The following is a 25,921-nucleotide window of genomic DNA, read 5'->3' as shown; positions in this document are numbered from 1 at the left end:
AAAAAAGTTCGATGCGGCGGCAACGGGAGCTGGGCTTGGCACCGCCCGATAAGTCACGTGGAGCAATTTATCGACAGGGCCGCCGTCCGGAATTTCATCCTCCAGATTGCTCGGAGAGCCAGGCCCAGTCAAACCAAACCCGCCTCAATTCCCTCCCTCCCTCTCGATATCCTGAGCACCATGTTCTCTCGGACCACGCTCGCCCGGGCATTGGCCCTTCCAATCGAGCAGTCCTCCGCCCGATGCGCCAGCACCACCTTCCGGGCCTGCCTTCACCAAGCTACTTCTACAACAACACAACCAGAAGCGCCCTTAAGCGCAACCCCCCGAGCCCAAACCTCCAATCCGATCCAACAACAACGCTTCTTGACCCCCTCCAACACCGTTCCCATAACCCGCGCCGATGTGCCCATCACCAAACAACCCGTGGCCCCGGCCTTCGACGCCCCATTGAAAGTGTCCCAATCCCTCCTCGAATTGCTTCCCAACCTCACCTCGCAAAAGCCGCACTTCATCACGGCCCACCTTCACGACAGACCCTACCTGCTCACTGCAGGCGATCAACTCCGTCTGCCCTTCCTAATGCCCAAGGTCAGACCGGGCGATATCCTCCGCTTCAACCGGGCGTCCTTGCTCGGTTCTCGCGATTTCACCCTCAAGGGAGGAGAACAGTATCTTGATGAGCGGCTGTTCGAGTGCCGTGTCCGGGTCATGGGAGTTGAGTCCGAGCCCCTGCGCATCACTGAGAAGACGAAGCGGAGACGACGCCACGTGCAGAAGGTCACGAGCAAGCACCGCTACACGATTCTGCGGGTCATGGATGTCAAAGTAAAGACTGCGGAGGAGTTGCTTGAGGATGGTGCTGTTGTTGTGGAGAGTGCTGATTCGGCGGCTAATGTGGAACTCAAGGCATGAAGGAACATTCGAGTTGAAGCGGGAGGAAGGAGGAGATCACGGACAAAAATGACCGGAACGTATGGCTGCTGAGCCATTTCCTTCGGACCATTGTTAGAGGTGTGGGTTACAGCTCATGATGGGTTTTATGCTGTGTTATATCCATTGCTCGGAACCGCGGAATGCGGTGGACCATGTACAGATAGGACTCTGTTTTTTTTTTTTTTGCACATTGAGGCGTGCAATTGTATTCTATTCTATAATTGGGTTTCAAATGTTCAATTGTTCCTTGCAGCCTTGTGCTTTGCCTTTTAGGTCGATAAGACTTTTGGAGAAACCGAGGCTGTTTACTGACTATCTGCAGCAGGACACTATTGTCGGGTTAGTGTCTGTTGATATCCTCAGTATGATCGAGCGAAATCGGCAACAGAGGATCCTAAGGCATGGTTACCATTGCACCAAAAGGCTACTAGCAATAATAGTTGGTATCAATGTCGTTTTGGACTAAGGATGGTATATATACAGTACTGCACGTGCTCGAGCATTGCCTTTGGATCAACTCAATCACCGTCCGTGCAAGATATCATCGGCAATCTTCTCTGCAAAAGCATAGACTGTCGACTGCGGAAGCCCTGGAGGCAGGAAAGGGAAACTGCTCGCATCAACAACCCGCAGACCCCGGACCCCATACACCCGTGCAGAGCTATCTAAGACTGCCATTGGGTCGTCTTTCCGTCCCATTTTACAAGTTGACGACGCGTGTGAGAAAGTAATCGTGTTTTTCCGGAGGAAGTCACGGATTTGCTCATTTGTCGTTACATTGTTCCCGGGGAGATATTCTTCTGGGTCGGCGACACCTAGCTCGGCCAGCTCCGCCCAAATCTGGCGACTTCGCTTGACCGCGTTAACCATGACCTCCATGTCTGTAGAGTTCGAGAGCCATTGGGGGTCAATGATGGGCGGAGTTGTCATATTTGGGCCTGCCAGTGTGATCTGGCCGCGGGAAAAAGGTGCAGCATCTGCAAAAACGATGGTGGCATATATCTGTTTATCGTCCGCATTGGCAGTCTGTGCAAAGCCGCTGGCGGTATACATGGTTTCCGGCCAGTCATCCGGCAAGGTGGAAAGCGCTGCGATAGTTTCATTGGAAAGACGCCAGCGGTATGGCTTGGGTAATTTCTCCCATCCAAAGTACCCCGGCCCAGGGAGGGATAGTGGTCCGGTGGCATTCTCAATGTATTGTTTGACATTGGACTCCACGAGCGCCTCATCGTCAGCCAATGTGGCTACAGTTGGGACATCTACTCGGTGGGTTGTTCCAGCCATAGGATGATCTTGTAAGTTCTGACCAACTCCTGGCGTGTGACTGATGCAGGTGATGTTGAACCGGGAAAGCTGGTCGTGTGGACCGATACCCGATACCATCAACAACTGGGGGGACTGAATGGCTCCTGCAGACAATATAACCTCCTTCCGAGCACTGAGGGTGAAGTTGACAGATGGAGTGCCGAAAGTTCCGGCCGTTTGGACCTGGACGCCCGTTGTGACTCTGTGCGTATCGAAATTGATTCTCTGTGCAAGGGTCTTGTGATACACCACAGGGCCTATGCCACTGTTCAGTGTCGATTGCAAAAAACTAGTCTCCGACGAGGAACGATGAGCATTGCTGGGGTTGATGGTCAGGGTTGAATATCCAGATCCCGAGAGATTGCCACTGTTGAATTCGGTCTGCTTCAACCCAAGAGCAATGAGTGCTTTGCGAAGCCAGGTTCCAAAGCCATCAACGAAGTTCCCCGAGGAAACCTCAAGAGGGCCACCGGACGAGCTGAAGGCCTCTGGGTTTTGTATGTTCGTCGAGTTGGTGAAAAGTTCCTCATCCGGGGGAGTAAAATGAACCGACTTCTTATAGTATGGGAGCATGTTGTCAAATTCATAGCTCTCGTCGTCTACCTCTTCCGCCCACTTGTGCAAGCTGCCTATGGTAGGGCGCTGGTAGTACATGTGGTGTCTTGCTGAGCCGCCCCCGAGTGTTTTCCCGCGTGGTAAGTGAAGAACACGATCTCCCAGACTCTGCTGCGGTTGGGTCAGGAACCCCCAATCAATGAGCGGCTGGTAGTCACTGGGATCTGGACCGATGAAAAAGTTCATATATTCGGGAATCACGGACAGGTCTCCATTGTCAATTTCGTAGAAGCCGCCTGCCTCCACGACGGCCACGCTGAGATATCCGCTCTTGACCAGTCGGCTAGCAACAGTCAAACCGGCAGTTCCCCCGCCTATAACGATATAGTCGAATGTGGCATTTTGCCCGGGTATACCCAACCACGTGCCTAAGAGAGGTCCTCGCTGGCCATAATCGAAGAGGTTGAGATCAGGGCCATCGTGAGCAGTGGCTACAGCTGCCAGGCTCAGCAAAGGCCAGAATGCCCGCATAATGGCTGCTCGATGATGGCGGTGGATAGAGATAGCACGGAGCGGGCCAAAGGAATGACTAGAGTGGGCAGTTTTGTGAAGGGTGTAATAGGATGCTTAACGATGAATGGGAAAAGGAAAGGAAGCGAAAAGACGAGATGATTGAAGAAGAGAAGCGGCACTTTCTAAGAAAGGAAGGAGGGGGCAACAATGGCAGTTGCCGTTTAGGGCCATCTGTCTTACAGAAGAAACCGTTACTCGTTTATATGTCGGTGAACTTATAAACGTGCTGTACAGAAAACTGACACCCTCAACCCATAATCTCAGCCAGTCCCAACTTTGCCCGGCAGCTTTCGAGGCTGTCTTTCTGCATTTGCTCATACAAGCTAATCTCATCAATGGTTGGAGTTCCCATCATCTGCTGGAACCCATCCAGATCGGTATCCGCTTCCATTATCAACCGTTGGGACTGCGACGTATTGCCGAGGTTCGAGTTGAAAATCCCTCCTGCAGACAAAGGAAGGAAGTCCTCGTATGTGATGGGCTCATACTCCAGAATACCGTCCTCCAAAAGCTGGCTCAGGTTGACCGTCTTCGATTCCAAACCAGCGTTGCGCTTTGGCGTTGTGTGATAGCAGAAGTATGCCAGATTCTGCTCCTGTAACTGACGTATATCGTCGGGAAACTCCTCAAAGTGCTTTCCCAGTATCTCCTCATACTTACCAGAGTCGGCTCCTGTCTCTGCCACTTCCTTGTTGACTCGAGCGAGGATGTCATCGTAAAGTTTTCGGCCTTTCCGCGTCAGAGCATATCCGCGCTGCTCGACTTCGCCGAACCTCGCCGTATGGGATCCCTTTATGTATGTGTTGTTCGAGTCTCGGAAGTATACCGTCTCCTCTAGAGCCTTGAAACTCGTCTGACGAAGCAGGATGGGAAACTCCCGGCGTGGCGGACCCTCGATGCGCTCCTTCGCCGGCATGCCATGGTCCTGCATCATTTTCTGGACCAGGTCGATATCAATAGTCCGTGGAGTCAGATGGTTGATGTGACAACTTGGGAAGGATACAATGTCGGCAATCAACGGGTGTTCCGCCTTGAGGATTTTGTATTCGTCCATCGTTACCGTTGCCTTGGAATGCCATCGGAAGGTCTCCAAACCTTCCGTTATAAACTCCTTGCACTCATCAGAGGTAAGGTGGCCTTGCGCTTCGGCATGGTTGATCAAAGCCATCAACCGGTCGGTAAAAATATTTCTCTGCTTCAGAGCCCTCTGCGCCAAGTCTCGTGTTCTCTCCGTCAAAAGGTCCATCCGCAGAACGGTCGTGAACACCCGGAATGGATGCCTGGCCAGAGCTTCCCTGCTCCTCGGTCGAAATGCGGTTGCGTGCATGGGGAATCCAGCAATACTCAGGTCATAGTAGCCCACGGGGTACATGCCCATGACAGAAAACATGCGCCGGATCGTGGCTAGCTCCTGTGCAGTCCCCAGACGGATAGCACCATGTCTCTCGACACGGTTCCTGGACGGCAGGACCTCGTCCGGGTCGATTTTATTAGCACCCCCAAACTCCCTGCTTATATTAATCGCCTCAGCATCTGCCTTCCATACCAGGTCCACCAGATCCCCGTAGAGGGGGACCTCGCTCTTGTACATCTCCGAGAGGGCATGGCAAAAACCGGCCCGCAGGGTATCTTGACCCCACTCCATACTGGAATATAATCGTCTATTGAATCGTTGCGGGAGCGTACAGAATTCTCTTTGAAGGGATCGAGTTGACAGTCGAGAGAAGAGTCGATACATGAGCAACAATAAGCTCAGTGTCCGATAAGGAAACCAACGCTGGACCAAATCACCTCAGCAATGCACCTCGGTGGTATGATGGATATATGTCCGAGAGCATCAGCATCTCACACCTCCTGTTATCCCTTACGTGCAGCGCTATATACTGCATTGCGACTCCATTCGCTATCAATCCCGATAAGCCGGTGGCCGCCGTATCAGGCTATCAGCTCATTAGCAGGAATCCCCAGACTAGAACTCTATCGTCATCGCCTAGAGCCGTGTCTATCCGCCCGTGCAGGGTCCGGATCTTCATCCGTCGGAACCGGATTCTCCGTCTGACCTCTCTTCTGAAGACTGTAGATTGTTCTGCGACAGTTCGGCCACTTAGCGTTGACCGGCTATGCACTAACGAGGAGGCGCCTCGGAACAGGATATCTGGCCGGATCCTGCATCCTCCTATGACCAGCCACTGCACCAAAGGTCCGATAAGACAGATATGGTAGTATCATGGGTCAAGCGATATGCTCTAAGATTATAGATAAAACAGAGTGTCAGTATGCACTAGAAGAGACAGAAAGAAACCGATCACTACACCGGAGATCAGATGCCTTGGTGGCGGAGATGTGCATAACCCGAGAACATCAATCTGGAGAAGTTATCACCGAACAAGCCAATCGGATCAAATAGTCGGGGGGAACCCGTCGGATATGTGATTCAAGAACGGAATATGCTTCATATTCCCAGCAAGAGTAATGGAGTCGGTTAACCATGGGTGGATAGTGAAGCCTGTCAGCGCCTCGGAGGTATGCGAAGAGTCCGTGCCGAGTGCCAATTCGGGATCGAACCTCGGACACCTTGACCAACATTCGTAATCAGTGGATTGTAAGAGGGCGCGCGAGCCTTTGACAGCTACGATACATGAAATGGAGTACCGTTGAAGTAAAGCTATACTAAGGAGTAAGATAATACATCTAATCAGAAGCGAAGCATATCCGATGTTAGGATATTCTTTCTCTCAGTCTGTTCTCCAGAGATCAGCGCCATATGAAATACGTATAGATGCAGGAAAGTCAAGCCGGTACGTACGTACCAGAACGAGGTCAAATCATGAAGACCACCCTCATATTCACCAAATACTGAGTCCAACATCACGAAATTAAACGTATAATTAAACAAATCCATTGCGCTACCAAGACTACCTGTATCCAATTTTCAACAGCAACCTAATCCTCCGTCTTCCTCGGCGGCGGCGGACTCTTCTTCACCAGAACAAAGTCCTGTTCCAGAAGCCAGAACCCCTTCGACTCGCGTCCTTTAATCGTCTTAACCATAGGTTCCACGTTATGCAACTTGGCCAATTCCAGATCCTCGCACCAGTTGTAATCCACAATCAGACTCTTCTTGACACCGAAGACAGTGTCGCTTTCTACGAAGTTGCTGTCCCGGGAGTATAGGGCTGTGATTAATTTGGTATATTCGGGGTGCGCGATCATGAAGTGCTATTTTTCTTTTGTTAGTTTGTGCTTGTAGGGATGGGGATAGGTGAAGATTACTTACCATATGGGCAGGACGGAACCAATGCCTCTTCAATTTCCGAAGAAGCTCTCCGACGGGACCGTCATTGGAGATGGGGTATGCGACGGGCTTAACGCACGCGAAGAGATAGTGGCCCTTTTCATCGGAGAGTATCTTTCCGCGGCAGTTAGGGTCTTGGGAGCCGTCGTACTCGAGGTCGTAGACGCCGTTGCCGTCGGTTTCCCACACGTCGATTAGGGCCTTGGGCACTGTGCTGCCTTCTGTGTCTTTGATCCAGCCTCGGACGATGGTGGGTTCGCCGGGGGTTCCGGCGGAAGAGATCGATTCGCCGTATTGGAAGGAGTGGGCTTCTTCGTCGTGGAAGGGGCCGAGGACTGAGGATTCGGTGGCGCCGGGCACGGTGGGGTAGGAAATGGCGTCGACGAGAGCGGATATTCCGAGAATGTCGGAGAGGAGGACGAATTCGTGGCGCACATCAGTGGAGATTTGGCCGACCTGGGGGGATGTTAGATTGGTTCGGATGATTGGGTTATAGGGGTGGTTATGGGGGATGTAGTACTTTGGTTAGGAATTGCCATGCTTGTTCCCATTCATCGAATTGCAGACCGACTTCCCGGACGTAGTCGTGGGCGGTTTGGATGAGTTTGAGGATGAGGTAGCGCAGTCTAGGGTTATCGCACATGGAGTTGATCTTCATGACGTTCTCGGTGATGTTTTCAATGGTCAGGTCGAGCATGGGGGGAAGGTTGGCGGCGATTTCTTCTGGCGTTGATGCGGCTGCCCATTTGGCGCGAGTGCGGTCGCTGAGGCCAGCAACGCTGGGAATACCGTTGGATTGCTGTTCGGACATTGTGATTTCTGACGAGAAATACTAGGTAGACTATGGAGGAGCAATTGGCCGAGACGTGATGGTCTTTCTCTTATACTTCGCCCGCTGCCTCAGGTTTTCGGTTAAGACCATTTAAGACACAATCTGGCTTCCACAAATACCTCCCCCGCACTTCATAACGCGGGGCACTGTGATTATTGCGGTGGACGTCATTCTGTGTGTTCGTGCCGATGATCGCAGCTGAAGGTTTGTTGTAGATGGATCCGTCGGAGCGGATATATGGGTGTGGGTGTTCATCCGTCGGAGATGACCATGGCGGCGGGACTCGTTGCGACCATGTCTCTAGGTTGCCGATTATTTGGTATGCCTAGGGACCTGGAAATCTTATTCCGTAACTGTCCTGATCTCTGAAATGATCGGGTCTCCTGGAACTGTTTGGTTTTGGATGACCAGCAATGCCGTTATTCCGTCGAGGAGTTCACATCACCAGCTGGCAATTTCTATTGCTGTCCTCAAGGCACCTAGAGCCTCGTTGGTGAACGACATGCAGAGTTAATGGGTTTCTGATCGGAATTATACGAGGATCGGCCACTACGGCTCGAGTGATTCTGCAGACCATTACACTGCAGCTCTCATTGCTCGCGATCGGGTGAACACGCGAATCGAACCATGACGTATTAGTCCTTATGGGCAGAGACTAGTTCGAGCATCTCAAGCTTGTTCGTACTGCAGATTTGCAAGCTGCAGTGATCCAGACCGGGCAGAGCTCTTTGGACGCACTGCATGCATGCTAGCCACCCTCCCCGAGACCTCCGTAGGTGGCACTAAGGACTAAGGGTGGGCGAGTTGAAAAACATAATTCCGGCCAGCAGGAGCACTGATTACGGAGTAAGTGCTGGCAAAGAATGCGGAATCCAGTTTTCGTTCTCAGCATAACCGTAGCCTGGAATTATTAAGAGCGTAAATCCGAGGGTCGAGCAGTGTCTTGGATGACCCCAGACCCCGCGAAAACTCCGGATGGCCGCGACGGATGTTCCTGGGATGGGTGATTAAATAGGGATGGCATCATCGGCTGGTGGCGATCGTAGGCGGACTCTGCTTTAAAGCCAATCCTGGCGGGCCGACTGAGTTAGTGTGGAGCAAGGCTAGGAAGCTCGAGAAATCGAGAACCGACCAACAACAGCGACAGGCATGAACTCACCCGGAGAATCATACGGTCGCCTGTAGACGAAGCCTTTGGTTGAGAAGGCATGGACGGCGGAGGTGACTCGCATGCGTCTCAGCCGGTGACGGCCAAACTGCGGGCTTCTCGTCGACGGCCGCCCCGGGCTTCACGTGCCTGCGAGACTTGTCGGGTGCGCAAGACCAAGGTCCGTTCCTTCTTTGTCGCGTCCTCGTCCCATAGTCCAACGCGGCCAATACCAATTACTGACACGCTTGATGACAGTGCGATCAAGCCCAGCCGTGTTCCTATTGCGCTTGTATGAAACCGATCTTGCGGGGCTCGTCTTCCAGCCGGATCCCGACTGACCTTCACCTTAGATCATTCGCTTGATTGCTTTTATCGCGCCGCAGGTCCAAATGAGAGCTCATCTACAGCAAAGCGACAGGCACAACTACGAGAAGCCCAAAGGTGCGTCGTTGTGTCGCATCTTCCTCAGTCCTTCTGTCATCTGATCTATCACCAGATCGAAAACCCGCCCATCGCCATGGCCGGATGTGAGCCAGGGTAATCAGCACGGCTCCCAGCAAAGTGACTCCCCAGACCATTTCCCTCCCCGACTTCCACGAGGCATTGGCAATATCAATGCGAGCTCACCCAGTGTTTTCACCCCTAAACGTGACGATGACAGTATAGTCGGTGAGAATATCCAGTGCTTCGTGTGTGGTTCCATTCTAAATCCTGGCAGCGGCTACCCCAGAGCTATGCGATTCGGCATCCAGAGACGGGCTGAGTGGTGTCAACCTTCATACCAATGGCACCGAGTTCTATGGTACTTCCTCGAACCTGGCTTTTCTGGGAAATCTGTACGCTCGGGCTCGTAACCAAGCAGAGACAAAAGCGTTAACTATCCCTGACAACGAGCCGCCGTATCCTTCACATGAGGGCTCTTACCCTGTCTTGAATTCTATACAATCCGACAAGACTAACTTGAATCAATTGTCACCCGATTCTCCTGCGGACAGGCAGTCAGATGGCTCACAGACGAACAAGGCACAGCTATCCATCGTGAATCTACTCTATAATCCGAAATACCCTAGCCACTCACCACCGCAGATCAGCGGTAGGGCCGAAGATGATAGACAAGGGGGAACAGCAACTGCTGAAGGCCCCAGAAACAATGCCCACAGTTATGTAGGCAAGTGAAAGCTACTGCTAAAACTGATGATCGTGAGCTAACCGTATAGATGCAGATCACCATTATGAGATGGCACCAGTCATTGACAGGCTTTCGGACGAGGCCCAACTCGAAATCGAGAAGATGTTCATCAGCAGCTACTTTTCGAACAAGCATTATATCCATCCCATGCTGTCCAAGACCAGCTTTATGCGGCGTTGTGAGAATGAAGCCTTTCTGTTGCCGAGACGGCCTGGCTTCTACCGCGGTATATCGAAATTCTCAGGGTTATATTTCTCTGTGGTTGCCCTAGGAGCCATCAATGCGAGTCCCCATGAGACAGCTCTGCTTGACCATTACTGCAGTTACCTCCCAAATCTAGGGAAGCCTGGTTCTATAACCAGACCTTCGGCATTGGATTTTGCAGATTACTACTTTGGAAAGGCCAAGCAAGCTTTAGGAGATTTGTTTGAGAGCTCTAGCTTGGAGAGTGCGCAAGCGCTTCTGCTCCTGGTGAGTTAATTGCTTCCCAACTATTGGGACATCCGTTACTGATAAAGCATGGCTAGAGTGTATTCTGTCAAAACGCGCTGCGGCCGCACAGCTGCTTCATGTACAGCGGAATGGCAGTAAGGACAGCGGTTGCCATAGGGCTGGCATCGGGAATGTCATCCGTTTCCCTTGATGCGCGAAAGGAGGGCAGACGAACCTGGTGGTAAGTGTCTATGATCCTCGTGCATACGTAACTAAGACTGGATAGGTGTATATATTCCCACGAGATGTGTGTATCTCCTACATGTCCTCTACTATGTACTGACTAGATACAGCGAGATGTGCTGTTCCTCCGGCCGTTTAGACAGTATGAAGGATCTTCAGTATTACCAAGTTCCAATACCAACACTGAAGGTGAGTGTTCCATAATGCGCCCGAGACTGTCATTCTGAACATGTTTAGGCTACGTCCGGCAATCTACTTGATCCCGATGCGGAAGACGACCACGTTGGTATGATCCCAGCCATGGTAGCGTTGGCACAAATCATGTCGGAGGCATCTCATCTTCTTTATCATTCGCCGAAGCGGTCTATGATCGAAATGTCACAGATTGCAATGAATTTGGACAACAAGTTGCTTGCATGGAAAACCACACTGCCACATTTTTTGGACATCGATGCTGCTTCATTGAATGACACTGAGTGGGCTTTCAAACAGAAATTGGTGTTAAGGCTACGTAAGTGTTGCTAAATTCCGTCCACAAAGGACCGATCTCACATAAGTAGGATTCTACAACACACGGATCCTAATACATCGCCCATTCCTCGCTGCATCAGCGTCTAGCACCGAGTTCTCCAATCTGCTCCAGCATCTGCACACCTGCCTGGCTGCTGCGAGAACCAGCATCCAGATGCAGTATGAATCATTCCTGCATAGGATATACATACGAACATGGTTAGTAATTATCATATCTCTTAGTAATATCTGCTGACCAGCAAGGTGGTATAACACGACATACGCACTATATGGAGCCATGATTCTGCTCCACCTCGTCCTGTCCGGATTCCCTGGTATTCGCGACGAGGATCTTTTGCTGGATGTCGAGAAAAGCCTTGACATATTCGAGTCGATGAACAACATCGTGGTTGCTCGCCGATGTGCCGAGATGATCCGAGAGGTTCTTGAAGTCGCGCGAGCCTGTGTAGCACGTCGTCGTGCCACAATATCTGCTCCAACATCAGCACTAGCTCCTAACTCGGGCACTACATTCGGCCTCGATGCTGCCGACCCAGCAGTGCACCATCGAGACCTAACCGGGATGGCGTCGTCCGGCGTGGATAGCGATTTCTTCTTCTCGCTGTTCAATCAGGACTCCCAGCCTAACACTCGGGCCGAGATATTGGCTAATCTGGTTGATCCGACGATTCTCGAGGATTTTGCGTTTGGGACCGGGGGGAGCGACTTTTCGGCTTTCCTTGGCTCTTGATATCCCATGCAGGTGTTGACGTCCTACTTCCATTGCCATATCCACTGCCTCTCACATGACTAGTTAGCTAGCAATATAGACTATGTACATGAAGCTGGCTACACTTTCCATTTGAAGGACATATATGATACCTCACCACCCACCGAGTACAGAGTAACAAAATCAAATGATGAATTAATAGTACCCCCTACCCCCATTACCAACTACCTCCAAACCAAACCCCCTCCATCCCTGCATCCCACCCACCAGAAAAGACCAACACCCACACAATCCGTATATCTAATACCCAACCAAGCCCCATCAACTCCATACCCAACCCACCCCACATACCCCCTCCACCTCCGAAACAAGCACAGCTACCTCCCCATCCCATCCCATCTCAAGAAAACCCACCTACCCAAACCAACCCAAATGACGGCATACAGCATACAGCAACCTAAACAAGCAATCCACCTCGAACCGCAATCCATCCCCACCCAAACGATCCTTAATAAGCTCACTATTTAGAACCGGACCAACTGCGGAGTCCCGCGACTGTTTCATTTCGCGCGAGATAGGTGGTCCTTAATATCCCAATGTAAGTGTCTGTATTATCTACCTAAGATTGATCATAGAGTATCTAGTGTGTAGGTAGGCAGGCAGTAGATAGTAGGATGGATTCTGTGGGTTTGGTTGGTACTTGGTGAATGGGTGGGTATGTTATTATTTTGTATAAAAGTACTCGGTTAGTATGTATGTATAATCTGTTAGATAAGATGTGCTACTATTTGTTACTGTGGATATTAGTGGAGTGGTAATGTTATTAGGGGATGAAGGAAGCGTGCCCGGTATGTTCTCGGTTCGGACCAATCTTATCTGAGGTGATGGGTATCGTCTACTTCCTAAGAATGCTTCATGCTACTGAAGACACAAGACCAATGCTAACAATCAATTTTAGTGACCATGACCGTGAGTAAAAATCCACGCTATCTATCCATCCCATGGCCAACCAGTCTATATCCATCCATTCCGGATCCGTCATAAAGAAACAAGAACAGTAACGAACCCATATGTACATACAATGCATGCCGGAAGTGCAGTCATTCATCCATCCAGGGAATTAGTTCGTAAAGAGCAGCAGTGTCATCATCAGGCACAACTCCGAGCGAGAGCAGCAATAATAAGCAAGGTATCAAAAAACGGAACCTCCGGGCATCGGAAGGAGAATCACAGAATGCGCCAAGATCGGTAAACAGAGATGCAGGGGTGTGGTCATCAAGGGCATCAAAGGTAGTGTTGAACGTAGGAAGAGGTGGTCAGTGTACATCGGTTGAGAGACCTGTTCGTAGACAGGGAAGAGGTGAAGATGATTATAGCGGAGGAATCGAGGTGTCCTGTAAACTTTCGTCGCTAATCGAGGTGGCAGGAGAGGCTAATCCTGAGATCACCGAGGAGGTGCCCCCGAGTCCGCTGTCTCCGGTTTGTTCGATCTCGAGTATCGAGTCCTCCAGCTGGGCGCCCATACGGGGAGGGTTGATGGTGGGCTTGGCCGCGCTGGTCATCAGCTCGTCGATGCCGGGTTTCTCCGGGACATAGTGATCGAGATTAGTCGCGCTGTCGAGGCTGTCAAGGGCGAATTCGAGGAACTCGGCGTCCTTCTTGCTCACGCTCAAGGTCCACCGGTATTCGCACAGTCGGAGACGGTAGAATTCAGACTCTTCTTTGGTCGGTGCCGTGACGCGAAGCAGCACGCCGAAAGATCCGATCAGGGCAAAGTTCGTCCGCGCGGCGGCAGGCCAGAACGAGCGCAGATGGGTCGGACGCAGTCGGTTGACAAAGTCCATGGCGGAAATCAGCCGGGTCTTGGCGGCGGAGCGGCAGATGTGGGAGAGGTAGGCGTCGGCGGTGTCCGGGGACAGCGACCGGACAATGCAGCGGTGCAGGGTGATTTCCGTGGCGAAATAGGCCAGGTGCAAGGCGCCATTACGCGAGTTGTCCTCGCTGACGGTCTCGAAGAGATCGCCGCCCGAGTCCATCTTCAGCTGCGTCGGCAGCCGACCGAACCACTCCTTGAGCCGGATCTGGGCTGGCTTGGCGCGCTCCAGAATCATGCGCGTGCGGTTGTTGCCCGCCGCTCGGAATTCCTCGATCGCCTGGAGTGTATAGAACCGGTCCAGGATATCGGACAGGATCGTCGTCAAGGCCACCATGTGGCAGAAGGAGAGCGGGCCGTGGCCCACGGGCGCATCCTCGTGTTGCGAGGAACCCGAAAACGCATCGGTGAAATCCTGTTCCACCAGGTCCTGGACCATCCAATTGGACGACACGATGTGAGATGGCCGGCCGTGCACCAGGGCGGACCATTTGTCCTGCATATATAGTGCCCATGCCAAGCGTTTCCGGAGGCCCTTTTCCCACGCTTCCATCCGCCAATTGGAGCAGTCCTGGTGCAGGCCAAGCTCAAACCCGGCGGTGACCAACTGTGCGTTCAATGCAGCTGTAGCCAGGTTGGACCGCTGCATGAGCAACAGGCCGGCCTGGACGGTCGACATGGACGCATAGGGCAGCGACTCGGTCAGCAGCTTGAGGGCCGTGCTCTCCAGCCGGCCGGCATCGGGCCGGCGTATTGATTGCGAGACCGGGCCCACATCAACAAACTTCAATGCCAGCACGTAGACGGCGGACAGGAGCAGCGGCGTCAGACCGGTTCGGGCCCGGTACGACTGGCGGAAACTGTCCTCCATGAGGACGGGGAAGGTAGGATGGACATTCTCGAAGAACTTCTCCACCAAAGTGGAGCCATAAGGAGCAACCAGGCTCTCAATGGCATCCAGGGTGGCGGTTTGCGGGGAGTCCGCGTGGGAGCGGGTGTTGACCACCCGCATGAAGGTGCCGTCGTCACCGAATTTACGCACGCGAGACGAAGCCACGCACCCTTCGTTGTTCTGGTCCAAGGGCAGGAACTCGAGGAGGGCGGGCTCGAGTTCAGTGGTGAGGCCGATGTGTTGGGTCGACTGGAACCAAAAGGCCGGCGTGAGGAGATGGTGATTGTGCAATGTAGGGCGGGAACTATCAGGTTTGTTCACTGGGGGGAGGGTAGATTGCCTGGCAGCGGGGGCCACGAGTTAGCGTTCCAATTGAATTCAGGCACGTCCGAGATCGGCATACCTCTTGGGGGATTCCACTTCATCGGAATCGGTGTCGTCGAATTTACGTTTTTTAGACTGGACCTCCGCCGTACCGGGGCGACTCGTCACGGATAACGTGAAAGTGCAGTCCTGGCGGTGGAAGTCGCACGAGTAACACTTGTTCACCATTTCGTTTATAGCACACCGGCTCTTTCTGCGCACACAGGCGTCGCAACTGGGCCCATCCCGGCCTGGTGCAGTCACACGAGGAAGGGTGCCAATGGACGAGGCGGGCGAATGTGGCGTGGATGTTGAACCAGGCTGGGGGGCGTGTGATGATGGCTGGGGTTGTGATTGCTGCTGGACCCGGGGTCGAAGGAGCTGATGGTCAGAGGCAGGCGACGGCTGGAAGGCAGCTGCAGAGGGCACCGTTGGCCCCGTCGTCGTGGACGACTGGAGGGTGATAACAGCAGCCATTCAGAGCGGTCGACTCGACAGGTCCAAAGATAAGGGCACTCAATGGAGCGGCCGTGCAGGGACAGAACCGGGGAGACAGGCGGAGATGCGCGCAGATAGGCCGTGGACCTGGGCACCAATCTCACCAATCTGACCAAGCGTAACAGAAACAATAATAGGAATGGGCGATAGCGACGGGAATCTCACGGGATTCTGTCACGTAAACGAACCGGGGCAGCCGGAAACTCCGCCGTGTGAGCTCCGCAATGGAGAGACGGAGAACGGACGGAGGACAAGGCAGAGAGAGGGTGAGCCAGGGCCTCCCCGAACTAGAATTTATCTGGGGTTGACGTGCAGGTCAACTGGTTGGTTGGTTGGATGGTGGTAGTAAATAGATAGTATTGATAGATAGTGTCGGTGGTGATCCCGTCTATCCAACGCACCGACCAATGGCTGATGGAGCACCGTCGACAGGGTTGCCTGCCACGTACGAACCGTAGCGGAGAAGCTTATCAGCTGGGGTTGGGTAGGCGAAAGGAAGCAAGGAAGGAAGGAAGGTCCAGAAGAGTGTGGTCAGATTGAGTGATAGTCAATGCTGATAGATAGAGAGAGCCTGAGTGAGAGGGAGAGAGAGAGAGCCTGAGAGTGGAGAGATAGGAAAGAAGGTGAGTGGTGAGAGTCGGGGAGTACAGCCAACCACTTGCGGAACCGGAGCCGCCAGATCGGGGAGATGGAGATATACTCTGATAAAGACGGAGGTGGATTTAAGCCAGAGAGGAATCAGGTAATGGAATAAGTTAATGATTACAGTCAGTCAGTCAGTCAGTCAGTTGCCAGGATTCCCAGGTGATGATAATATTGATGATATCAGAAATACTAAAAAAAAAAAGACACCTGGATCTGATCTGTCACCTGGAGATTTCGAGAAAGAGAAAAGACAAGACCCGTCCTCAACCCTTCCTCGTGCCCATCCAGTGATTATAATGGATTACTATCCCAGAGAGCCTGTGGTCGGGACCGGGCAGAAAAGGAACAGTCATCAGGATCAATAAGAGAATCTCCGGATGTAGCGATCGATCAGCGAGGCCCCTTCCGACCCTCTCCATCGGCCGGGTTTCCCACACGTAACAGATATGCGCCTGGCATCCTGGATGGCCGCCCGTCTGCTTTCGCCTCAAGTTCCTGCGCCCTTGGACGCCCTCGCCCCGATAAGCCTCGCCCGCCTGATTGGATCCCCGATCGGTTGGCTGCCGAGGCGGCCTTGGTATTACGTACTGAATTGCTCTCGTCCGAAAGTTTGGGGTTGTAACAAGTGCCGCCCGGGTGAATCTTGTCTGGAGGCAATTCCCCGGTGGTAAGAAAATTAAAGGAAGAATCAGACATTATAATAAAACATAATAAATACAAGAAAACATGGTGGGAAAAAAGTAAAGTGCTCCTTCCACGCGGTGCATCCCCCTAGTTTCTCCTATCGACTAGTACCTAGGATCCTACATCGTAGGACCGTCTTTAAGTACGAATCCGACCTATCAAGCCGGCGAACCTCTCACCAAGCCTCGATTACTCAGACTAAGTGCCAATCACATCATCCCGATAACGCTCTGGCCCGGCCAATCACGGTGGCTGCAAAGGCATGAAACCGGCATAGCGCAACACCGGCAACGGGGATCGGCCCTGCAGCTGGCGGCTTTCCCCACAGCCTCAGCAAGCCCCATGTGGGTTTTGGCTGCAAGGTCGGCGGGAAAATCCCCGGGGTGGTGATTGGTGGGCGTCTGTCGTCCTTGGGCACCTCTGCTGACCGTCCGTCTTATTAACTTAATAATCGCTATTACTAGTACTACAGAGTAAGGTTTCCCGGCGGCGCGTCCGTTGCATGATTCAGGTACTGGTAACTTGCCTGCCCGTCCGTTGGGGGCTGATGCCCATTGTACTGGGTACGACTGGCGGTGGGAAGAGGATCTGGGGAGGTACCTGTTATCTCCGGGGAAAATGGACCGTCAGTGCTTCTGGAGCCACTCCGTGCCACTGCGGCACTACATAGTACATAGTACGTACCAGGCATTGGCTCGCGTGCACGTTGGCGTTGAACGCGCTGGCCCCGATTCTCATTACTTAATGTAAAGGTCATCCTGCTGCATCCCCGGGGATTCCTATTATTAAGGGGGCCGCCATGCGGGAAAGCTCTCTGTTACTGTTAGTAGCAGGAGCACTAGAGCAATTTGTTTGGCCCAATCCTTTGCCCGCCACGAGGTTTCAATTATCAAACCGATACTGCTTTAGACTTTGCGTGCTGCTGTCTAGTCTCTCAACATGCCCAAGGTTCAACCTGAAGCCAATCAACCTAACAGTCACCACTAACCACATCACCGCCGCCAACAGCAACCAGGCATTGGCACGTCCCATTTTCATGTCATCGTCGCATGGTTAGATTGTTACTATCCACATACAAACTCTAGCCGCAATTAATAATGCTCGCATGGACGATTCCACATGTTTTAGCTCCTGAAAGGTTGAGAAAAAAAAATAGAATCACCATGACGACATGATCGTCCACAACCAATGCAAGTATGTGCTTTCCTCCTTTTTTCTTTCTTTCTTTTTCTTTTTTCTTTTTTTTTTTTTAAAAAAAAAAATCCCCTTCCTCTTTCAGTTTCATCGAATTCTGTATATGCATCGCGTCGCGTCATAACTCCAAAACTCCATGCTATACCGAACCCCAAACAAAGACAACCGGACCGCGGTATGTCGAACCAAACTGATGGAAAGAATCGAATCTACTCCGTGAAGTTGCGCAATTTCGTCAACTCATCCAACAGCTCCTGCAAATCACCATCTGAGATCTTATGCTGTAGACTAGGAATAAGTGACTTGGCTTCCTCCGCATTATCACAACATAGACTTCCTGTGTTGGTTGTTAGCGCACTGATCTCCTTGGCTTGGCTTCACCATTTCCATGTGAAAATTCCCCTCCCATCACATCACAGCCATGTGACAAAGAAGATAGAGAATGAAAGAAAGAGGGGGAAAAGAAAATACCCAACTGCGATCTCTCAAACATCTCCAATTCTGTATGCGAATTCAACAACCGCTCAACAGCCTTGATATTCTCTTCATCCTTGAACCGCGCAAACACCTCCAGGTAATCCAACGTTTTCGTAAGGTTCCTAATGACACGATGCATGTTAGCGCTGCACCTATCCCAAGTATTCTATCCATTCATCTCATCATGCACACCACCCGTAGACAGCGGGTGAACTCACTCCGGTTCCTCGTATTTCTTCCCGCCTCTGCGCTTATTCTCCAATACCTTGTTGATGACGAGACGCGCTTCGGACAGCGATAGCGTGTGCGTGTTCTGGTCGGCGCCGAGCTTGAGTGTCGAGGCGGCTTCGAGTTCGCCTTGGGGAAGGGTGCGCTTGCGGTGGGTGGCTGGGGGGAGTTGGACGCTCATGGTTTCTTTTCGTGGGGTGATGAGGTCGTGGGTTGTTTCGTAGACGTGAGATAGCTGATGATGTTGGTGCGAGATGGGGGAATCTGGCGCGTTGAGTTTTGCGGCGGCAGATGAGGGCGGTGAGGGGGTTACCGCCTTGATGTGGTTATCACGGATTGATTAGATGGTGAGGATTGATTGATGGGTTATTTATTAGTAAGTTACGGGTGGAGATGATGAGATAGATGATCGTGCTTTAGATCTAGGACTGCCATGTGTAACTACAAGGCAAGTAAGGGTATCAATTCAACACTTATCGACACTTTTCTATATCCATAGCCAAAACGCCCCGATGCTATGCGATAGATAATACAGACGTTCTAGCCAAGCAGATCGTCTTAGATCTGACGGAACGCCACCTCCTTCGGCAGACGGAAGCTGGCGCAGAACATTTGCTTATTAGGACTGACCAATCTCACATTGTGGATGGCCAGCTCGATTTCCTGGTTGCCGCTGCCCCCGACGCGATCCTCCGTCGTGATGGTGTGGCCGATGCGCTCCGAGATGCGCTGGCACACATCCACGTGGTCGTCATGTTCGTCCTCCGAGTGGCCCGAGAAACAGTAGACGTGGACCATGGGCAGGGGTTGCGAGGTGTGCGGGGCAAAGAGCGATTCCTTGCCTGCGTAGACGCCAACAAAGGCATCGAGGAACTCAATGGCGTTGCCGGGAAGGTTCATCACGTAGTGGTGGAAGACGGTCGGGCGGTGGAAGACCTCGGGCTGCGGCAGGTGGTCGCCCTTCTCCTCGGCTGCGGCTTTCTTGCTCCTCCGGATCTTGGGCTCAATAGTCACGGTGTGCGGGGATTCTTGGAGGGCGTGCGCAGACCAGCGGATAAACTCGCGGCCGTCCTTGTTGAAGGGGGTGACGAACTTGTCGGCCTTGTTGCGCTTTATGGCGTCCAGCATCACCTCGTACCCGTGCGGGTTGAGGTCGTTGGCCCACACGAAAATCTTCTTCCGACCAGCGGGCACGGCGAAGGGCCCAACGCCCGCCATGACGTCGCAGACCATCTCACCGGGGCGGAACTTGTCCACAAGACGGCGGTGCTCCGTCTCGAGACGGCTGTTCCAGTACACGCGCGAGTAGTCGAAGCGGAACTCGCAGTTTTGCTCGTGCTGGATGACGTTCAGGTCGTTCTTGCCGGCCAGAAGCTCGAAGGGGAACGTGCGGAATTGACTGTGGGAGCCTACGTCCTCGGTCTTGCGAATGACGGTGCTAACATTGGGGTTCTTGTCCATTAGGACCTGGGCGATCAGATGCTTGTAGGGCAGGTATTGCTCGCGAAGGTTGAGATGCGCTTTTTGATCAGCTTGGAGTCCACAATGGCAAATGTAAATCGAACTTACAAACATGACCAACTTGCGTGAATCCCTGAGGGATCTCATCCAGCATGTCCTCCGGCAGGATGCAGGACATAATATCCGCTGCTTCAATTAGCCCTTGCGCCCTCATACCCAACATCGAAAGAACTCAAACCCACCATAAGTCCAATAATCATACTCCAGTGTCAAATCATAAGGCTTCACGCCAACCACTCCCTGCTTAACAAGCTCGCTGATCGTCGGGGACCACGTCGTGGCGTCTAATTCACCCATCAGCACATCCATCTCATCCCTAATATCCCAGGTATAAAACTAACCATCAGGCTTAACCTCCTCCTTCAACAACAGACACTTGTGCACCAGATCATCGACCTTGATTTCCCGAATGCAGCCCAATCTCGGCAGCTGGAGCAAATCCCGGCTCTTGGTCAATTCCTTCCGCACGTTGGAGATATCCGAGATCTTGAAGATAGCCGCCGCAGAGATTGGCACTGTCCTTTTGAAAAAGGATCGGTCCAGGACTCGCATAGCCCGGTTCACTGGAGGACGGAACATGGCGGGGAGGTCGCTGCGGAGCGGGTGGGTGGGTGCGGAGTCGATGTCCATGGACACGGGGTGACGGGGTTGATAGGACGTTTGGGTTCCGGGGGTTGGGGAGTGGTGCGAGTGGGCGTTGAGTCAGGAAGAATGCATTGGCTGGTTGGGATCTGGTGGTTTGGTGGGAGGATCGCGACATTTTTTAGACTTTGGAATTGGGCCGTGACTCGCTGCTTATCGGCACGTGATGGTGATGCAGATAAGATCGGTCTGGGGTTATCACATGAAAGTCTACTGTGTCTGAGATGCCAATGGCATGGCTATGGATGGTGAATCAAGAATAGTAAGTTGACTGTTATTCACATTGATTGGGATGATCACGTATGACCAGGGGGTGCCTATCGCTTAGACCTACAACTATAAACACTAAATACTAAGCATCTGCACAGCAGACGACAACAATATAAAATCGCCAGAGCAGCACGCAAACATGCAACAGAAAGAACAAAAGCCACATCTAGATCAGGGTATCAGATCTCTTCCTCCCATAATTACCGTCCCCCCTCCAATCTCGCAATGCGCTCATTCAGCTCCTTAATCTGGTCATCCTTCTTCTTCAGCGCAATCCGCGATATATCCCTCCCCTTGACTATCCCCTTCAGCTTCAACTCATACTTATGCAACATATCCACCAACTCATCCTTCGCCTGCTTCGATACCTTCACCTGGTTCTTCTCGAGAATCTTGACAGCCGTTACCGCCAAGCCCTCCTTCTTCAATTCATCCGCATCAACACCAGGTCCAGCCCGGAACCTGACCGGCGTAGGCGTCCCCGAGAACTCCATCGACGACGGCGGACCAGACACCGTAGAAGCAAAAGACACCGTCTTATCCGTATACGATCTTGCCAACGAAGTCGGCGTAAAGCTCAACGTCTTTCCACTGCCATCCTCCTCCATATCCGAGAACTTCCTCTTCCCCGACGCAGAAGCCGCACCCGACGGCGTCTTCGGTGGCCCGAAGTCCGGCTGTCGCAGCGGGGCTGACTGCTGCTGCTGCTGCCCTCCTTGAACAAGAATCTTCCCCACCGCCGCATCATCCTCATCATCCCATTCGAACTCATCCATATCTTCTGACATCATACGTGCTTTGGCGCTTTGTGGGAGCGTATTGAACCCCACCCTGCCGCCGGGGGTGGCACCCATGATTGAACCGTATCGAATCGTGCGATCAGTCTGGGGTGTCAGGAGACCTGTCGCGGACAGGCGAGGTTTCTTGGTCGGGGTTCCGGGGGCAGAGGAATCAGGCTCGGTGTGAGAGTTTGACAAGACGGCGTGTTTCTCGCGGATTTCGGCGTCGCTGGCCCAGAGGAAGAATCGGCACCGTTGCGCTTGGGGCTTTTGGCAGGTGTAGACTACGAGGATGCGGGGGGGTTTCTTGATTAGCGGTGGACCTTATTGGGGAAGATAACAAGGTTACATACACCATCGCCCATGGTTCACACTGTGGTTCTTGGTTTGGAACTTGGCGGCCGGGGGACGGTCAGGACAGTTGCAGCGCCAGACATCGTCGAGGAAGAGACCCCGCAGAGGAACGGCCATGCCAGGCGAGCGAGGCGACCCCGCGCCACTGAAGGATTTGGTGGGAGACAGCATGAGTAATCGGGGGAGATTTAAAGTTGGGGATATGACAGGCTGGATATTTCGTAGATCAAAGGCAGTGTTTATAACTGGAGTAGAAAAGACTGCCGTTGGGTGTCGCCATGGAAACTGGGGGTGACGTTAGAGACCCGCCAGGGCGGCAATCCGGGGAAGATGACATGAAGAATCTATACAGGATGGAGTATACCTACTAGTACAATCAAAAAAAAAAAAAAAAAAAATCGCTTGTCTATGCTAATAATAATATTATGTTTATGCAAAAGTCCGACGCCCCGATCAGATCCTGTCTCTTCGAGCCACAGGCAATGCCATGCAACATTCTAACGACCAGAACCAACGATGTATACGAGGGATGTATAGACTCTAGGGTATCTCAACAATGCAACCACACTTATTCCGCCAGTACCTGTCGTAACATAACACCAAACGAGTCGGACAACTTGAGGATCTCCGATACGTCCGGCTTGATCGGCTCGCCAGCCGTGCGCCGGAGCTGGTCCTGCTGCTTGACCCGGCGTCTGCGCTCCGCCGTGATCGGGTCGAGATCCTCTTCGTCGTCCAGCTCTTCCGATCCCTCCGATTCGGCGTCGGAGATGGCAAGATCTTCAAGGTCGGCCTCATCCAGGCCAAAGTCGCTGCCCCGGAACGTCGCGTTACCCAGATATCCTTCATGGCCCGTTCCTTCGGCCGCCATCTTCTGTCGCGTTTTGTTCAGGTGCCACCGCTTTCGGTCTTCGTGCCATTTGATCAAGGCATTGATCTCCTCCAGTGCCTTGTTGTTGTCAACTTGTCCAAAATCCTTGGCTCCTCGCAGCAAGGCGTTCATGTCCAGATCGCCCCCGCGCGGTCCCTTGCGCAAGAACTCCAGGATATCCTCGATCCACCCCATGAGGGACGTGAACAGGCCATTATCGTGCAAGTGAACCTCATGCACGAACTTATAGAAGCTGCTCTGGTGACGTTCGCAGAGATCGATGAAGGCCTGGACCGTCTGGTTCGGATCCGCCGAAACATCCTGCCGCTGGCACTTCTCGATCACTGCAATCGCATCGTCAGCAAAACGAGCGAAATCCGTGATGCTGCTGTAGACATTGGCCGACTTGTAGACGCGGACCAGCGGTTCGTAGAAGATGGTGAAAAGGTCGCGGAAGAGCTGGAGGGTAACTGGTTCTTCGACGATACTGAGCATCATGGCCTTGTCGCGCTGGCGAGTGTAAAGCTTCAGTAGCTGTTTCATGTTCGCAAACCAATGGGCACCCTCTCGCAGCTCCACCTCGACATTGTCCACGGCTTGATTCCAGGCCACATAGGCATTGAATACCTTGCCAAATTGCTCGGGAGTCAGCTCAGGCTGCAGAAGCTCAGTGCGAAGAATAGCCACGACAATATCAATATCCTCATCAGCAGCTTCTGCGCGGATCTCGTTCTTGAGACTTTCATCCGAGTCGGTGAACGCCTTAAGCTTTTGGCAGAGGATGGGATCTTCGACCTTGGCGGCCAGCGCATCGATCGATTTCTGGAAGGCCTTGATGCCATCGTTGAGAGTCATCGAGAAGATCCGCTGTAGGAGCGAGCGCGAGCCGAAGGGCTGGGCCAGGAAGAGGTCGAGCACTCCTGCCATCACGGCTGCCGGGTTGGCAATTCGAATAACATTCTTCAACAGAGTGTACGGGACGAGGGAATGGATTCTCTTGGCTTGTGCGAATAGTTCGGGGGAGTTGTCCTCAGCCAAGAACAGGTGGTAAAGCGTTGCAGCAACCCTGAAGCGGTCTTGGTCAGCCTATCATACAATCAAAACGGGATTTTGCTCGTCACGTACTCAATCCGGAGCCACTCAGCAAACTTTTGGTACTTGGGACTGAGATCCTGCACCGTCGGCTTCTCCTTGATCTCGGAAAACAGCTTTGTCAGGCCATCTATATTGGGATATCCCAGTCAGCGTGGTCATTACCGATTCGCGTCATTCACCACTTACTGCTCTCGACAATGTCTCGACGGAAATTCTCCATGTAAGCGTCCAATTCAGCTGCGCGTGCCCGGGCGATTTCGTAGAATCGCTTTTGCTCTTCTATTCTCACCGCGTCGACATCCTTCCGCTTCTGCATATCCAGCTTCTCCTCTTCGTTCAAAGTGACGGGGTCGGCCGTCAAAAACTCTTCCAAGGCTTTCGTTTCAGCCACCCGCTTGTTTTGTAGCATGGTGCGAAGGAACGCCCGAAGAGAGACTCTCTGGTCTTCCCGGTAGAGCACTGTCTCCCTCGAACCTTCACTAGATGCCCGGGGCGATCTCAAGGAACGCTTAGAAGACCGGGACAACGACCGGTGATGATGGTTTCCAGGGGTCAAGTTCCGTGACGAATAGCCCTCGTCCACGGCGCTGACACCGACTGTTGACACGGAAGAGACCGAGGATGCTTCGTCATCTGCCGACCCGAACCAGCTTGTTGTCATTGAGGATTTGTTCTTGCGAGGGAGAGGGGGCAGCGGTTTGCCGGGAAATTCGGTTCGTAGTCGCTTGTGAAGTTTGGCAAAGTCGCCGTAACGACGAGCCACGAAGAGATCGGGCTTGCCTTCTCTTCGCACACGAAGTATGAACTCCTGGTTATACGTCAGTGGGGATATCCAGTGCCGCAGACGCGCAAACACTTACCGCATGTTGATGGTATCGTACAGTCCGTCGCACCGAGGTGACTCGCACAGCAGCCACATTGATATCCCATCCATGAATTACATTTCCCTCGGGCATGTTGACCAACAGCCCCTTTTCATTAGCCCCGCGATCGACGACTTCCATCTCCGAGAATTGAATGCGCTCTTCATAGCCCGAGGCCGTCGGGATTCCTGAAACCATCATGAGTTCGACCAATTTCTCACACTTTCGCGCCAACTTCCTGCGCTTTGTCTCTTCCAGGCGGTCTTCCGAAGATGAGACATTCTTCTTTGCAAACGATTCTAGAAACTGTGTGCCGGCCATTAGCTCCAATTCATCGCATGTGCTGCATTGGTTGTCCGAGGGGGTACACGCACCACTTGTAGTTTATCTTGCCAGAACTCCTTCTCGCGGGCCTGATCGAGGAACGGAAAATTGCGCACATGGTGGACGAAGATGTATCGCAAGATAGGGAGTTCCGAGTCGACGGGCGCAACTTCGCCGAATTCTGACTTGAAGGGGGCACCGAAGCGTTGGAGGGCGGTTGGCGAGTTTAGCTCGGCGATTTCACTCTGGACCTGACGGGCGATGAGTTCGCGCTTGAGATCTAAAGCTGTTAAAGATGATACTTAGTCCATGGGGAGGAGAGAGGACCAACAATGTTCTTGCTTCCCGGTGAGAATCTGACCGGGGGCGGGCTGGACGAGGCAGGCGGGCGGGCGCCTGACTGCACTCCGTTGGGGGCAGACATGGTGGAATCGCTGCAGCACTGGATTTCCCCCTCGAGGTCGGGCAATCGTTGACTGGGCTATATAGCCCTAAAGTAGACACAGGGGTAATAAGAATACGACCGGAATCCACTTCTAGAAGATGGCCGCAAGCCCAGAATCCGTCTGCCTAGCCACAGCCAAGGTTTGGGCTGGAG

General features: G+C 52.7%; 8 protein-coding genes across 8 annotated transcripts; 2 read left to right on the top strand and 6 right to left on the bottom strand.

Annotated features, from left to right (window-relative positions):
- The first annotated feature begins 115 nt into the window (after window positions 1-115).
- BO94DRAFT_539800 (mitochondrial 54S ribosomal protein bL21m) lies at window positions 116-1,187 on the top strand. The gene has a single exon (XM_025612778.1). It carries the CDS (start codon window positions 181-183, stop codon window positions 913-915), a length of 735 nt encoding a protein of 244 aa, XP_025462630.1. The 5' UTR covers window positions 116-180; the 3' UTR covers window positions 916-1,187.
- Window positions 1,188-3,472, bottom strand: BO94DRAFT_269697 (GMC family oxidoreductase). The gene has a single exon (XM_025606552.1). It carries the CDS (start codon window positions 3,325-3,327, stop codon window positions 1,459-1,461), a length of 1,869 nt encoding a protein of 622 aa, XP_025462629.1. The 5' UTR covers window positions 3,328-3,472; the 3' UTR covers window positions 1,188-1,458.
- Window positions 3,473-3,616: 144 nt separating this feature from the next.
- Window positions 3,617-5,014, bottom strand: BO94DRAFT_477210 (VOC family protein; the record flags this gene model as incomplete). The annotated part of the gene is made up of 1 exon (XM_025608634.1): window positions 3,617-5,014. The coding sequence occupies one exon, from the start codon at window positions 5,012-5,014 to the stop codon at window positions 3,617-3,619; it is 1,398 nt and encodes a 465-aa protein (XP_025462628.1).
- A 1,298-nt stretch (window positions 5,015-6,312) lies between these two features.
- On the bottom strand, window positions 6,313-7,475 carry BO94DRAFT_560594 (dioxygenase; the record flags this gene model as incomplete). Its single annotated transcript, XM_025614165.1, has 3 exons — window positions 6,313-6,588; window positions 6,647-7,120; window positions 7,185-7,475. The coding sequence occupies 3 exons, from the start codon at window positions 7,473-7,475 to the stop codon at window positions 6,313-6,315; spliced, it is 1,041 nt and encodes a 346-aa protein (XP_025462627.1).
- Window positions 7,476-8,596: 1,121 nt separating this feature from the next.
- Window positions 8,597-11,918, top strand: BO94DRAFT_526804 (Zn(II)2Cys6 transcription factor). Its single transcript, XM_025610365.1, has 12 exons — window positions 8,597-8,824; window positions 8,902-8,935; window positions 8,997-9,087; window positions 9,143-9,315; window positions 9,365-9,814; window positions 9,870-10,306; window positions 10,363-10,508; window positions 10,554-10,574; window positions 10,621-10,699; window positions 10,748-11,021; window positions 11,071-11,239; window positions 11,285-11,918. Exons 1-12 carry the CDS (start codon window positions 8,705-8,707, stop codon window positions 11,769-11,771), a joined length of 2,481 nt encoding a protein of 826 aa, XP_025462626.1. The 5' UTR covers window positions 8,597-8,704; the 3' UTR covers window positions 11,772-11,918.
- Window positions 11,919-12,989: 1,071 nt separating this feature from the next.
- Window positions 12,990-15,744, bottom strand: BO94DRAFT_269572 (putative C6 transcription factor (OTam)). The gene is made up of 2 exons (XM_025606551.1): window positions 14,919-15,744; window positions 12,990-14,855 (listed from the first exon to the last, which is right to left on the bottom strand). The coding sequence occupies exons 1-2, from the start codon at window positions 15,353-15,355 to the stop codon at window positions 13,121-13,123; spliced, it is 2,172 nt and encodes a 723-aa protein (XP_025462625.1). The 5' UTR covers window positions 15,356-15,744; the 3' UTR covers window positions 12,990-13,120.
- A 1,933-nt stretch (window positions 15,745-17,677) lies between these two features.
- BO94DRAFT_269535 (DNA-directed RNA polymerase II subunit RPB4) lies at window positions 17,678-19,019 on the bottom strand. The gene is made up of 3 exons (XM_025606550.1): window positions 18,595-19,019; window positions 18,371-18,498; window positions 17,678-18,236 (listed from the first exon to the last, which is right to left on the bottom strand). The coding sequence occupies exons 1-3, from the start codon at window positions 18,783-18,785 to the stop codon at window positions 18,109-18,111; spliced, it is 447 nt and encodes a 148-aa protein (XP_025462624.1). The 5' UTR covers window positions 18,786-19,019; the 3' UTR covers window positions 17,678-18,108.
- BO94DRAFT_569543 (uncharacterized protein) lies at window positions 19,016-25,747 on the bottom strand (the record flags this gene model as incomplete). Its single annotated transcript, XM_025614744.1, has 13 exons — window positions 19,016-20,124; window positions 20,174-20,251; window positions 20,308-20,409; window positions 20,467-20,717; window positions 21,242-22,100; window positions 22,252-22,380; window positions 22,771-24,107; window positions 24,167-24,263; window positions 24,323-24,944; window positions 24,997-25,305; window positions 25,374-25,603; window positions 25,655-25,694; window positions 25,730-25,747. The coding sequence occupies 13 exons, from the start codon at window positions 25,745-25,747 to the stop codon at window positions 19,163-19,165; spliced, it is 5,034 nt and encodes a 1,677-aa protein (XP_025462623.1). The 3' UTR covers window positions 19,016-19,162.
- Between the last annotated feature and the right edge of the window lie 174 nt (window positions 25,748-25,921).

Source organism: Aspergillus sclerotioniger (assembly GCF_003184525.1).
Source record: "Aspergillus sclerotioniger CBS 115572 chromosome Unknown BO94scaffold_39, whole genome shotgun sequence".
Lineage (NCBI taxonomy): Eukaryota > Fungi > Ascomycota > Eurotiomycetes > Eurotiales > Aspergillaceae > Aspergillus > Aspergillus sclerotioniger.
The sequence above is the reverse complement of the archived record's forward strand: the minus strand, read 5'-3'. Positions and strand labels throughout refer to the sequence as shown.